Consider the following 14,504-nt stretch of genomic DNA (forward strand, 5'->3'; position numbering starts at 1 on the left):
TTGGTTATGACTTATTAAAGTGAAAGGTTACAAAGCAAAACCAACAGAGGGAAGAGGCATATGGAGTCTAAACCAGAGGAAACCAGGCACAAGCTTCTAAAAGTCTTCTCCCAGGACACATTTAGTGCTCTAGCAATGAGCTGTGATAACAAACATGAAATGTCTGCTAGAGAAGTTCAATAGACAGTGCTCAGAGTTTTTATAGAGGCCTGGTCACACAGGTACTCTCTGTTTAACACGTAAAATCCCAGACTCCAGAAGGAATGCACAATATAAGCCATATTGTTTACACAAACAGATTAGGTTCAGTGAACCCTTCTTATCAGAGAATGATCCTGAAATCCAAGTTTCCAGATACCAGCCAAAGGGGCCCCTCGTGGCAGACCTTCCAAGGGCTGACAGTCTCAGGCCTGCTCTATTAATTGTTTTCTGCACAACACACATACCATGTATCTGTTGAACTCCCACTTTCTCATTTATTTTGTTCATATTTTCATTTGTTTTATTGAAAATATTCATAATTTATTTTGAAATTTTTGCTTATCAATGTAAATATCTGGGTCCCCTGTGAGTCTTCTATTTTTTTTCTTGGTCCTTGTCTCTTCACAGAACATGAAATATTTTTTTGAATGCCAAACATATTTAACAATAAAAAATGGTAGAGGCTCCAGAAAATTATCTCTTTTAGTAGAGAGAGTTCGTCTTTTTCTCAGGTGGGCAGGTAAAATGCAGGCTGGTAGATTTAATTAATTGTAGGTTGAACTTGGTCAAGGCCTGCACCATATTCATTTTAATCCCACTATTCATTTTAACAACTGACAGTTTCATTTTCTCAGTGAAAGTTAATGTAATATAAAAGATAATATAAAACAACTAACTTTTCTTTGGTAACCCCAATCTACTTTGTGCATACTGCTAGTTCCTACAATGTCTAATTTAATAAATGATAATATATATGTTTCTTTATCAGGTCATAAGCACTTTGAGAACAGAAACTGTATTTATTTTCATCAATAGTATTTGTAGCAGTTAGGACAGTCTCAGGCCCTCAGTGGCAACTGTACATATTTTATCCTACATAATATAACACAAAAGAAGGCATCCTGTATAACAATTTTTAGTAAACTCTAAAGAGATTACTTCTGTCACATCTTTTCCTCATGATATAGTTCTGATAGCTTCATATAGAGAAAGAATATACCGTGCCCTGGCTGGTGTGGCTCAGTGGATTGAGTGTCGGCCTGTGAACCAAAGAGTTGCTGGTTTGATTCCCAGTCAGGACATGTGTCTGGATTGTGAGCCAGGTCTGCAGTAGGGGATGCGAGAGAGGCAACCACACATTAATGTTCCTCTCCCTCTCTTTCCCCCTCCCCTCCCTCCTCTCTAAAAATAAATAAAAATCTTAAAAAAAAAGAAAAAGAATATACCCTTACAGGAACCAGTGTCATTCAAAGATATATATGTGGACTTCACGAAGGAAGAATGGTATCTTCTGGATCCTGCTCAGAAGATATTATACAGAGACATGATGCTGGAAAATTATAGCCACCTTGTCTCAGTAGGTAAGAGTTTTTCCATGTAACTACATGTAGCATGCATTTCTTAGGTGATAAAACATGTGAACTTCCTGTAGAATTTTCTGATTTGAAGCTTGAGATTTAATGTTCTGAGATGAACACTCTATTTTGGCTATCATAAAGAATGCTGTTGTCTTACCTCCTCAGGGGTTGGTTCATTTGGGTACCTTTTTGAATAGCTTCTTAAAGTCTAACTTTCTTTCCCATCATTTTTTCAGAGTCCCTAAAACCAGGCTGTTTAGATAGCTATACTTTTTTTTTTGTTGTTATCAGGGTATTGCATTACTAAGCCAGAAGTGATCATCAAGATAGAGCAAGGAGAAGAGCCCTGGATACTAAAGCAAGGATTCCAAAGCCAGTGTCACCCAGGTGAGTTCATGAGTTCACAAGCAGATGGAAGCCACAGTAAATGAGATCTTAAGCCACTGGTTTACAGTGTATCACCTTTTAAATACCTTTCAGAAGTTTCTTGTTATAGCCCCAGACCTTTGCAAGTGACTAAGGATGGTTGACCCATATCCCTCCATTACAGTATTCACATTTCTCCATGTCACTTTTACTCCTAAATGTTTTCCTCTGTTCGTTGACTTTTTATAAGTTATTTACCTATACCCATAATTCAAAGTCAGTTGACTTCATCTTAGATAATTTTTCTTAGTGTAGCTTTTAGAATTGTTTACCTTCCCTCTGTTGTCTTTGGAAACCTTGTGTTAACTCGTGTGTTTTCATGTAGTACTTCTTTTCATCCATTTAACAAGTATATGATGAGCACTTACTATGATCCAGTTATGTTTTTAGGTATTTAAATGAGTAATGTCCTTGCTATCATAAGGTGTATATTACAGGGAAGGACACAAAGTATACATGTATATGCACACATTTATTTTTTTATCCTCACCTGTGATATGTTTATTTATTTATTTTTTTAGAGAGAGAAAGGGGTTGGGGAGAGAGAGAAACATAGATGTGAGATAGAAACATCGATCTGTTGCCTATCATATGTGCCCCAACCAGGGATCAAACCCACAACCTAGGTATGTGCTCTGACCTGGAATCAAACCCACAACCTTTTTGTTGTATAGGAGAGTGCTCCAACAAACTGAGCCACTTAGCCAAGGGTGTGTGTGTGTGTGTGTGTGTGTGTGTGTGTGTGTGTAGATATGTGTTGGGTGGTGATAGGTACTGTAAAGATTGTTAAAGCAGTGGAAAGGGGGCTGGATAATGATGGCATGTATTATACTATTTGGGAAGAAAGTCAGAGAAAATCTTTTTTGATGAGGTCAATGAATATGAGATTCTAATAAAGTGAAAGTGTGAGCTATGTAGATTCTGAGTATTCTAGGCAGAGGAAACATCAGGTGCTGAATTTCTCAGACAGTTGTATTCTTAGAGTCAAGAATGGAAAGGAGGCCAATATAGCTGGAGTCCAGTGGGCATGGGGAAGATTGATAAGAGATGATGTGATAAGAAGTAGCATGGACAAAGTAGATACATTAAAGTTATCTTGAATAACTTGGGAAATTTGAGGTTTTAGTAAATGGAAATAGATTGAGTCATCAAATCCAATTTTATAGTTTAAAAGAGTCTCCCTGACTTCTCTAAACAGTGAATAAACTTTGGTGAGTGGGTGGCACTTAGGCATGAGTAAGAAAGGAATACCAGTTGGGAGGCTATTATGTACTCTAGAGGGAAAAAGTGGGTGGCTAAAGCTATGTTGGAAGTGCTCAGAAATGGTAGATTTGTACAGATACATTGAAGGTGAAACTCAGAGGATTTGCTGTTAGATTGTATAATAGCATGTGAGAGAAAGAGAAGACTCATTCTTGACTTCAATGATTTGTCTCAAGCAGCTGGATAAAGTAAGGTATCATTTACTGAGATAGAGAAAATTATGGAGGAGAGATTATAGAAGAGTTATTACAAATTTAAATTTGGATTCAAGAAGCTCGAGATAACTTCACTTCTAGTCTGTGTGTTGAATAGGAGATTGGATGAAAACAAGTATGGAATATAAAACTAGAAGTATCCGTTTGAAAGGCATCAATTTAGGTGACGTTAAAGGCTTGGGGCTACAGGAGATCTACTAAAACAGATGTCAGCAAACTTTTTTAATAAAAGACCAGATGGCAAATATTTTCTGTTCCTGATGCTGTTCCTCCTCCTCCCCCTTTCACCTTTCTCTTCTTACTTTTTCTCCTCTTCTTTTTTTCCTCCTTTCTTCTTCATCCTTACTCCTCCCTACTACCTCTTCTACTTTTTTCCTCTCAAAATGTAAAAACATTCTTAGCTCAAGGACCATTGCCTTGCAGTCATAGTTTGCTAACTCCTTTTCTAGAGAGTGGTTGTCTGAGAGAAGTAGTCTTGGGGAGTGTACACTCTTACAAAGCTTGAAACCATTAAATCTCATCATTACAGGAGATTGAGAAGAAAGTCAGAGTGAAATGAAAACCAGAGAGGCTGTTTCCCAGAGGTCAAATAAGGGACATTCTACCATCCTTTTATTATTTTAAGTGGTAATCATAGGTCACTCTACTAAACCTGCTATTTTCTATTACTAGTCTATTCAGACTCCTGTTGTTTTCCTTTCAAAACCATCTACTGCGTCTCATTATTTTCTCACATAACACTGATACAACATAAAACCAGAAATGTCACTGTGTGTTTTTTTTTTATTTCTGGCGTGAGCCAATTCCTAAATATCTTTTATTTTTTAACCTAAAGCATCCATGTACTAGCCTGACAAAGTTGCTTCTTATTAATTAATGAAAATTAAGTCTCTTTTCATGACTATTACAATATGGTCCTATTCTACCTTTCTCAATTTCTTTCTTTCTGCTCTCCAGAATTTATATGAAAACCATACTATCTTATATTTTAAACTTCACTTATGAATATTTTCTCTTATTTAACTTTAAATAATGTTTTCTGTTTCAATTACATTTGACATACAGTATTATATTAGTGTTTGGTATACAACCCAATGATCAGACATTATATAACTTACTAAGTGATCACCCTGGTGAATCTAGTATCCATCTGACATCATACATAGTTATTACAATATAATTGACTATTCCTTACACTGTATTTTACATTCCCATAACTATGCTGTAACTACAAATCTGTACTTCTTAATCTTTCATCTTTTCTACTCATGTTTCCAATGGCTCTCCCATCTGACAACCATCAAAATGTTCTATGTATCTCTGAGTCTGTTTCTGTTCTGCTTGTTTGTTTATTGTGTTTTTTAGATCTGCTTTGTTTAGAGTGAACATTGCTAACCCAGCTTTTGTTTGTTTCCATTTTCATGAAATATCTTTTTCAATCCCTTTGCTTACAGTCTCTGTGTGTCTTTGCATCTGAAGTGAGTCTTTTGTAGACAGAACATATAGGAGTGTGTTTTTGTTATGAATTCAGCCTCCATATGATTTTTGATTGAAGCATTTTATACATTTGCATTTAAAGTAATTATTGACAGATATGTATTTATTGTAGTTTTATTATTCATATTTTTTATTGTTGCTCAAATACAGTTGTCTCCATTTACACCAACAACTTCCCCTCACCCTTCCATTCCCCAACTCCTACTCTCAATCCTCCATCCCTTTGGCTTTGTCCATGTGTCCTTTATATATGTTCCTTGATGACCATTCTCCTTCCTTCCCCAATAGTCCCCATATCCCTTCCCCTCTGGTCACTGGTAGTTTGTTCTTTATTTCAATGTCTCTGGTTAAATTTTCCTTGCTTGTTTGTTTTGTTGATTGGGTTCCACTTATAGGTGAGATCATATGGTATTTGTTTTTCACCGCCTGGCTTATTTCACTTAGCATAATGCTGTCCAGTTCCATCCTGTCACAAAGGGTTAGGAGCTCGCTCTTTCTTTTGGCTGCATAGTATTCCATCATGTAAAAGTACTGTAGTTTTTTTATCCATTTATTGATGGGCACTTAGGTTGCTTCCAGTACTTGTCTATTGTAAATTGTGCTGCTGTGAACATTGGGATGCATAGGTTCTTTTGAACTGGTAGTTCAGGATTTTTAGTGTGTAATCCCATCAGGGGAATTGTCAGGTCAAAAGGCAATTCAATGTTTAGTTTTCTGAGGAAATTCCATACTGTTTTCCACAATGGCTACACCAGTCTACATCCCACCAACAGTGTTCTAGGGTTCCCTTTTCTCCACAACTCACCAGGACTTGTTTGTTGATTTCTTTATGATGGCCATCCTGACTGATGGCTAGTGGTTCTGAGCATCCTTTCATATGTCTCTAGGCCTCTGTATGTCCTCCTTGGAGAAGTGTCTATTTTAGGTCCTTTGCCCATTTTTAGTTGGGTTGTTTGTCTTCCTGGAGTGGAATGGTATGAGTTCTTTATATATTTTGGAGAGAAACCCTTGCCCCAGGTATCATTTGCAAATACATTTTTCCATACAATTGGTTCCCTGTTCAGCCAGTCAGAGGCTGAAGATACCTTTTTATTTTGATGAGATACCATTTGTTTATTCTTTCCTTTATGTCCCTTGCCCTAGGGGACATATTGATGAAAATATTGTTCATGGATTACCTGAGATTTTCCTGCCAATGTTCTCCTCTAAGTCTTTTATGGTGTTGTGATTTATATTTAAGTCTTTTATGCATTTTTAGTTTATTTTGTGTATGGTATAAGTGGATGGTTGAGTTTCATTTTTTTACATTTAGCTGTCCAGCTCTCCCAACACCATTTGTTGAAGAGGCTATTTTTACTCCACTTTATGCCTCTGCTGCCCCCCTTTGCACAATATTAATTAACCTTGGAGACATGTGTTTATTTCTGGGCTCTCTGTTCTGTTCCATTGATCTATGTTCCTGTTCTTACACCAATACCAGACTGTTTTGATTACTGTAGCCTTGTAATATAGTTCAGTGTCAGGTATTGTGATCCCTCCTACTTTGTTCTTCTTTCTCAAAATTGCTGCAGCTAGTTGGGGTCCTTTATGGTTTCATGTAAGTTTTTGAAAAGTTTGTTCTATATCTATGAAATATGTCATTGGTAATTTAATAGGGATTGTGTTGAATCTATAAATTGCTTTGGGCAGTATGGACATTTTGATAATGTTAATTCTTCCAGTCCATGAACACAATATATGCTTCTGTTTGTTTTTGTCTTCCTTAATTTCTTTCTTCAGTGTTGTGTAGTTTCCTGAGTAAAGGTCTTTTACCTCCTTGGTTAGGTTTATTCCTAGGTACTTTACTTTTCTTGTTACCCTAGCAGATGGGATTTTTTTTTCCTGATTTCTGTTTCTGATGTCTCGTTGGTGTACAAAAATGCCTTTGATTTCTGAATCTTGAATGTATCCTGCTGTGCTGCCAAAATCACCTATTAGGTTGAGTAGTTTTCTGGTGGATTATGTAAGGTTCTTTATATACACTATCATGTCATCTGCAAACAATGACAGTTTTGCTTCATCCTTTCCAATTTGGATGACTTTTATTTTTTTTCTTGTCTCACTGCTGTGGCTAGGACTTCCAACACTATGTTCAATACAGATGGTGAAAGTGGACACCCTTGTCTTCTGCCTGTGTTTCATTTGAAAAGTTTTAGTTTTTGCCCCTTCGGTATGATGTTGGCTGTAGATCTCTCATATATGGCCTTTATCATGTTGAGGTATACTCTCTCTACTCCCACTTTGCAGAGTGTCTTTATCATAAATGGGTGCTGTACCATATCAAATGGTTTTTCTGTTTCTATTGATATGATAATGCAATTTTGTCTTTCCTTTGTTTATGTGATGTATTACATTTACTGATTTGTGAATGTTGTACCATCTTGCATTCCTAGGATGAATCCCACTTGATCATGGTGTATGATCTTTTTAATGTATTGATGGATGCAGTTTGCAAATATTTTGTTGAGGATTTTAGTGTGTTTGTTCATCAGAGACATTGACTTGTAGTTTTCTTTATTTGTTGTATCTTTATCTGGTTTTGGGATTATGATGATGCTGGCCTCATAAAAGGAGTTGGGGAGTCTTCCTTCTTCTTAGATAATTAGAAATAGTCTGAGGAGGATAGGGGTTAACTCTTCCTTAAATATTTTGTAAAATTCTCCTTTGAGACCATCCTACCCAGGGCTTTTGTGTGACAAGAGGTTTTGGTTACCATTTTGATTTCACCAGCAGTCATCAATCTGTTCAGGTTTTCTGCTGCTTCTTCATTTAGTTTCAGAAGATTATGTTTCTAGAAATTTGTCCATTACACCAAGGTTTTCAAATTTCTTGGCATGTAGTTATCGTAATTTCTTACAATCGTTTGTATTTCTATGGTATCAGTTGTAATCTCTCCTCTTTCATTTCTGATTGTGTTTCTTGGGGTCCCCTTTTTTTCTTGATGAGTCTGCTTAAAAGCTTGTCCATTTTGTTTATCTTTTCAAAGAACCAGCTCCTGGATTTATTGATCCTTCGAATTGTTCTTTTAGTCTCTGTGTCATGTAATTCTGCTCTGATCTTGGTTATTTTCTTCCTTCTACTCAATCTGGGCTTAGTTGTTACTTCTCCAGTTCTTGTAGGTATAGGGTTAAGTTCTGTATTTCAAGTTTTTCTATCTTTTTAGGTGGGTCTGTATGTCTATGAACTTCCCTCTCAGGACTGCCTTCGCTCTGTCCAGTACATTTTTGCTTTTTGTGTGTTCATTTAAATTTGTTTCCAATACTTTTTTATTTCTTCCTTGATCTGATTATTAACCCATTCATTGTTTACTAGGATGCTATTCAATCTCCATGAATTTGAGTGTTTTTGAATTTTTTCCCTGATGTTTTCTAGTTTTAAGCCCTTGTTGTCCAAGAAAATGCTGGATATAATTTCATTGATTTTGACTTTGTTGTGGCTTGTTTTGTGTCCTATCATGTAGTCTCCTTTGAAAATGTTATATATGCATTTGAAAAGAATCTGTATTTTGCTTCTTTGGGATGAAAGTTTATATATATATATGAGTTAAGTCCATTTGATGATGATCTAGGGCATTGTTCAGTGCTGCAATATCCTAGTTGATATTTTGTTTTTAAGATCTATACATTTTTGACAGTGGGGTGTTAAAAATCCTCTACTGTAATTGTATTACTGTTGATTTCTTTCTGGAAGTCCTCCATGATTTTCCTTTTGTATTTGAAAAATAAATATATTTGAACATATATACATATATACACAGTGTTGGGTGCATATATGTTTATAATGTTTTTGTCTTCTTGATCGATTCTTCCCCTGAGTATTATGAAGTGTCCTTCTGTGTCTCTTTTCATTGCCTTTGTTTTGAACATGAGTATTTCGTGTGATACAAGTATTGCTGCCCCAGCATTTTTTTCCCCTGGCCATTTGCTTGGAATACTTTTTTCCAAACCTTCACTTTCTGTATAGGTATTTTGTTCTGAGGTGGTTGTCTTCTGGCAGCATACATATGTGTCATATTTCTTAATTATTCACCCACCCCTTTGTCTTTTGTTTGGAGCATTTAATCCATTTATATTTAAGGTTATTATTGGTAGGTACTTATTCATTGCCATTTTCCTGTGTTCCTTTCTTTTCCTTCATTGTTTTATAGCAGTACCTATAGCATGTCTTGCAATTCTGGTTTGGTGGAGTTGTATTCTTATAGCCTTCTTTTGTCTGGAAAACTCTTATTTTGCCTTCCATTTTAAATGAGAAGCTTGTCTGAAGAGTATTCTTGGTGGCAGGCCTTTGTTTTTCATTACTTGGAATATATCTTGCCATTCTCCTCTGGCTTGTAGTGTTTCTGTTGAGAAAGCTGTTAGCCTTATTGGAGCTCCCTTTTATGTTACTCTCTGTTTTTCCCTTGCTGCCTTTAAGGTTCTCTTTTTGTTTTTAAAATTTTGCATTAAATTATGATGTGTCTTGGAGTAAGCCTCTTTGGGTTCATCTTGATTGGGACCCTCTGTGCTTCCTGAGCTTGCATGGCTTTTCCCCTCTTCAGGTTAGGGGAGTTTTCTGTCATTTTTTCAGTTATTCTATCTCTTGCTCCTTTTCTTCTCCTCCTGGTATTACTAGTATTCAAATGTTGTTACATTTCATGTTGTCTTGCAGTTCCCTTAAGCTTTCTTCATATTCTTGAGTCTTTTTTCATGCAGCTGCTTTACATGGGTATTTCTTTCTACCTTGTCTTCCATTTCACTAATTTAGTCCTCTGCTTTATCCAGCTTGATTGTAGTTCCTTCTAGTGTATTTTTTATTTCAGATATTGTATTCTTCACTTCCTCCTGGTTCTTATTTATAGTTTCTATTTTCTTTTTCATACTGTTGTAGTTCCCACTCAGTTCCTTGTAGTTGTCACTGAGTTCCTTGAGCATCATTATAACCATTATTTTGCATTCTATGTGTGATAGTTTGTTTGCCTCCATTTTATTTATCTCTTCTATGGGGGATTCTTCCATACCTTTTGACTGTGAGTTCTTTCTTTGTCTCTCCTTTTAGGTAACTCTTTTTGTTTTTTTTCTGCAATCCCGGATGCCCTGCTTTGCCTGTTGTCTTTATGGTGTAAATTTCTGTGGTAGGGGTTCTGTGGTGCTCAGTGGTGGGGTCTCTCTGTTCTTTTTGTTTGATTCTGCAGGGTTGCTCTTTCTTCCATTTGTGTGTGCTCTCTTGTTGTAAATGGGCATTACCTGTTGGTGGCTTCTTTGTTAGTTGGTTTTCCCCTTCTATGGGTTTGCTGATAGTCACAAGTTCCCTTTTGTCTCATATAATATTGTACAGGTATTGGTTAACAAAGCAGTATTACCAGACAATCAAACCTACGCCAGGAAAAAGAACCTGCCTACCACATCAGCAATCTCAACTGTAATTTAACTATGGTTAATAAACCTGGAGAGAGATCGTGGGTATTATATGTCATAGTAAATATGAGATGACTAAAAGAGGGGAAAATGCTTTTGCATGGTAAGAGAGAGGAGAACTGATAAGAGTGGGGATAGAACTGAGGCCACAACAGGGAGAGAACAAAATTTAAAACATAAGCAAAACACGAAAGGGTGATGAGAACAATGGGATAAGAACAGGAAGAGTATGCTATGAGGTTTGTAGTAAAATTGAAATGTTATTGGACCAGTGGAAACAAAATAGTGAAAAGTGAATATGAGATGTCTACAGTAAAGAAAACTAATTTTGAGCAGATGAGCGAAGCAACCTAATAATTGTAAGCAGTAAAGCCCAGGTTGAGAGAGGATAAAAAAGAAAAAGAAGGGAGGGTGTAAATAGTGAAATAAAATTCTTCACTCAACTTACCAGGGGCAGAGGGAAGGCGAAACAGAGTAAAACAGAGGTAGAGTATTCTGTGGGATTTTAAGTACAAATAGTGAACAAATAGGAGTTCTTTTAGAAAAGTACAGCAATAACCATGGTATTTCACCCAACTAAACCACTGTTTATAAAAGGTAGAAAAGAAATAAAACTCTATTAGAGGGGGAAAAGAATGTGAGCTGACTTAAGAATGAAGAGCGCTTAAGTGAGGTTAGATTGAGAGCAAATAGTAAGATTAAGGGAGAGAAACTTGACATAGTGTCAGAGAAAATAAAGTTTACAACAATGGTAGTAAATAAAACTCAGGAAGATGGGGAAATGGTTTAAGACCAGAGAAGGGTGCTGTGTGGGATTCGGATAAAAAGTGAAAGACCAAGAGCAGTGGGTTATTTGGAATACAAATGAAGTAAAAGAAGAAAAATTCAAATGCCATATGAAAGGGAGAATAAAAAAAAAAACCAACAACAAAAATGAACAAAAAACTAAACTGAAAGAAGAAATAAATTTTTTAGAAAGGTGCTCTTTCTGAATGAAGGCAAAGTGAAAATTGTCTCAGCAGCTGTTGGTGTTCCCCTTCTAACTTCTTTCTGAATCTGTGTCTGATTTTCTCTCAGTTCCAAGTCTTACTCTCTTACTCTGAAGAAGAAAAAAAAGCCTGTCCAGCCCAGTTTGCAGATCTTCTAGGTTTCTCCAGGCAGAGATGTTCTGGGCTCTGTTTTTTCCTTTCCTTTGGTCCCAGAAGGATGGGAGCTCATCCTGGGCTACAATAATCACAGGTGCCCAGTTTCTAGCCCACGCGCTCAGAGTACTGTGCGGTCCACACTCCCTACTTGGTGCTTTTGTGCCCAGCCATTTCCAATAAATCACCTCGTTTTGCACCCTTTTGATCAGTTCATGAGGTGCACTAAGTGGGAGCAAATCGCACCCACACTCCTCCTTCATTGTTGGTCTGGCCACTGCTCTTATTCTTTATTTCTGACTGGGTCTTTTTCATGTTTTCTAGGTCCATTTTTATTTTTGCTATCCCTTTGTTAAAAGTTCTCACTAACTTCATCTACTTTTTGGCTAAGTTCATTGAGCATCCTTATAACCAATGTTTGAACTCTGCATCTAATAGAATGTGCTTGTCTCCATTTTATTTAGTTTTTTTTCTGGAGTTTTGTTCTGTTACTTCATTTGGTACATATTTCTTTGTCTCACTATTTTGACTGTATCCCTGGTTTTTTGTTTTTTTTTTCTGTATATTAGGTAGAGCTGCTATGTCTCCTGAGCTTATGAAGTGACCTTATGTAGGTATCCTGTAGGGTCCAGTTGTATAGCCTTCTCAATTATCAGAGCTGGACACTCCAGGTGTACCTCCTACCCTGTGTAGGCTGTGTATACCCTTCTATTATAGTTGAGCCATGATTGCCATTGGCACCTTAGTGGCCTGGATTTACCCCCAGGCCAAATGGCTGCAAGGACCAGCTTGCACCACCATGGAGGATCAGCTCTGCAGGGGCCAACCCCATAGCACAGGACTTACTCAGTGAGCCTGCTGAGTCCACCTCTTGGGTGAGTCCCTTGTGGAAGAGGTTGGGTGGGACTTCAGTGTAGCCTGATGTGCACTGGGTGTGCTGGCTCCTGGAGACTTTCAAGTGGTACAGGCCAAGGTCAGTTGATACCTGTGCCCTGCTTAGGGTTACCTAGCATGGCCTGTAAAGTGGTCTGCAGATGGCTGCTACTTGTACTGGGCTTGGAGTTGACCGGGAAAGGCCACGTTCTGAAGCCAGATGATGCTACTTTGAGAGATTTTAGGAAAGTCTGAAGTATGGCTTCAGACTTTCCTAAAATGGCTTGAGCCAAGGGAAGCCATTTGTATGGAAAAGCCACTGGAAACAGCCTGGGTTGGGCCTAAAAGACTGGTGGGGCAGGGTTTCAAGGAATCACCTGAGTGGGGCCAACAGAGTTAGCTGCACTGAAGGAGACTCAGATATGGTGCCTGCCTACAGGCTGCGGGGGAGGTACCAGGAAAGGAACAATGTCCTCTGATAGTCCTTCTGTTTGTGAGAAAGCTGCCCCTCCAGCTCTTGCCCAATGCCAGACAACTCTGTTTCCCTCCTTATGTCCCTGGTGCCCCACCACAGAAACTCAGAGTGAGCCCAAGTAAGTTTGTGCACAGGCCCTTTAAGAGGAGCGTCTGAGACTTCTGAAGACATCCATCTTACTCAACCGCAATCCAAGCTGTGTTTTAGTCCCAGAAATTATGGGAACTTCTCTTCATTGCACTGGAATTGTGGGCAGGGGAGTGCAGTGTAGGGTTGGGTCCCCTTACTCCTCAGGGGAGACCTCTGTAGTTGAGATATCCTTCCTTCTTTTTTCTTTTTTCTTTTTTAAATTGTTTTTCAATTACAGTTGTCCCCATTTCTCTCCCCTGCCCTACCCACCTTCACCTTCCGCATTCAGCCCTCACCACCACCACCCCTGTTGTCTTTGTCCATGAGTCCTTTCTACATTTTCCTTAATGACTCTTCCCCTTCTTTGCCCCATTATCCTCCTCTCCCCCCGCTCTGATTACTGTTGGTTTGTTCTTTATTTCCATGTCATTGGTTCTGTTTTGCCTGCCTATTTGTTTTATTGATGAAGTTCCACTTATAGGTGAGATCATATGGTATTTGTCTTTTACCACTTGGCTTATTTCACTTAGCATAATGTTCTCCAGTTCTATCCATATGGTCATGAAGAGTAGAAGCTCCTTCTTTCTTTCTGCTGTGTAGTATTCTATTGTGTAAATGTACCACAGTTTTTACCCATGGTAAATGTACCACTCATTTACCCATGGACACTTAGGCTGTTTCCAACACTTGGCTATTGTAAATTGTGCTGCTATGAATATTGGGCTGCATAGGTCTTTTGAATTGGTATTTCAGGATTCTTAGGGCATAATCCCACCAGTGGGAATTGCCGGTTCTGATGGCAGCTCCATTTTCAGTTTTCTGAGGAAATTCCATGTTGTTTTCCACAGTGGCTACACCAGTCTACATTCCCAGCAGTGGTGTAGTAGGGTTCACTTTTCTCCACAACCTTGCCAGCACTTGTTTGTTGATTTGTTTATGATGGCCATTCTGACTGGTATGAAGTGGTATCTCATTGTGGTTTTAATTTCCATCTCTCCGATGGCTAGTGATGCTGAGCATCCTTTCATATGTCTCTGGGCCCTCTGTATGTCCTCCTTGGAGAAGTGTTCAGGTCCTTTGCCCATTTTTTAATTGGGTTGTTTCTCTTCCTGGAGTGTAGTCATGTCAGCTCTTTATATATTTTGGAGCTAAACCCTTGTCCAAAGTATCATTGGCAAATATATTTTCCTATACAGTTGGTTCCCTTTTCATTTTGCTGATGTTTTCTTTAGCCGTGCAGAAGCTTTTTATTTTCATGAAGTCCCATTTGCTTGTTCTTTCCTTTATGTCCCTTGCTCTGTATACCTCCTGACTTTTTCTGCCACACATGGGTGAGACCTGTCTGTTTCACATCTCCACCCGTCTTACCAGTCTCAATGTAGGCTTCTATATATCCTTAGTTATAGGACTTTTGATCAGCTAGATTTCAGGTGGTTTTGAAAGATGGTTGTTCTGTAATTTAGTTGTAGTGTTGAAGTGATTGTGGGAAGATT

The 14,504-nt window shown here is 38.0% G+C and overlaps 1 protein-coding gene across 6 annotated transcripts in view; it reads left to right on the top strand.

Moving 5' to 3' along the window:
- ZNF248 (zinc finger protein 248) overlaps positions 1 to 14,504 on the top strand; it is a 56,941-nt gene that overhangs the window by 33,674 nt on the left and 8,763 nt on the right. For all 6 annotated transcript variants that reach the window (XM_045842004.1, XM_045842005.1, XM_045842003.1 and 3 more), the window contains 2 exons: positions 1,415 to 1,562; positions 1,851 to 1,946. In XM_045842004.1, coding sequence (XP_045697960.1) covers positions 1,415 to 1,562; positions 1,851 to 1,946 — 244 coding nt within the window. The remainder of the gene's footprint in view (positions 1 to 1,414; positions 1,563 to 1,850; positions 1,947 to 14,504) is intronic.

The sequence above is a fragment of the Phyllostomus hastatus genome, unplaced genomic scaffold, assembly GCF_019186645.2.
Source record: "Phyllostomus hastatus isolate PE091 unplaced genomic scaffold, TTU_PhHast_1.1 phas_contig_38, whole genome shotgun sequence".
Lineage (NCBI taxonomy): Eukaryota > Metazoa > Chordata > Mammalia > Chiroptera > Phyllostomidae > Phyllostomus > Phyllostomus hastatus.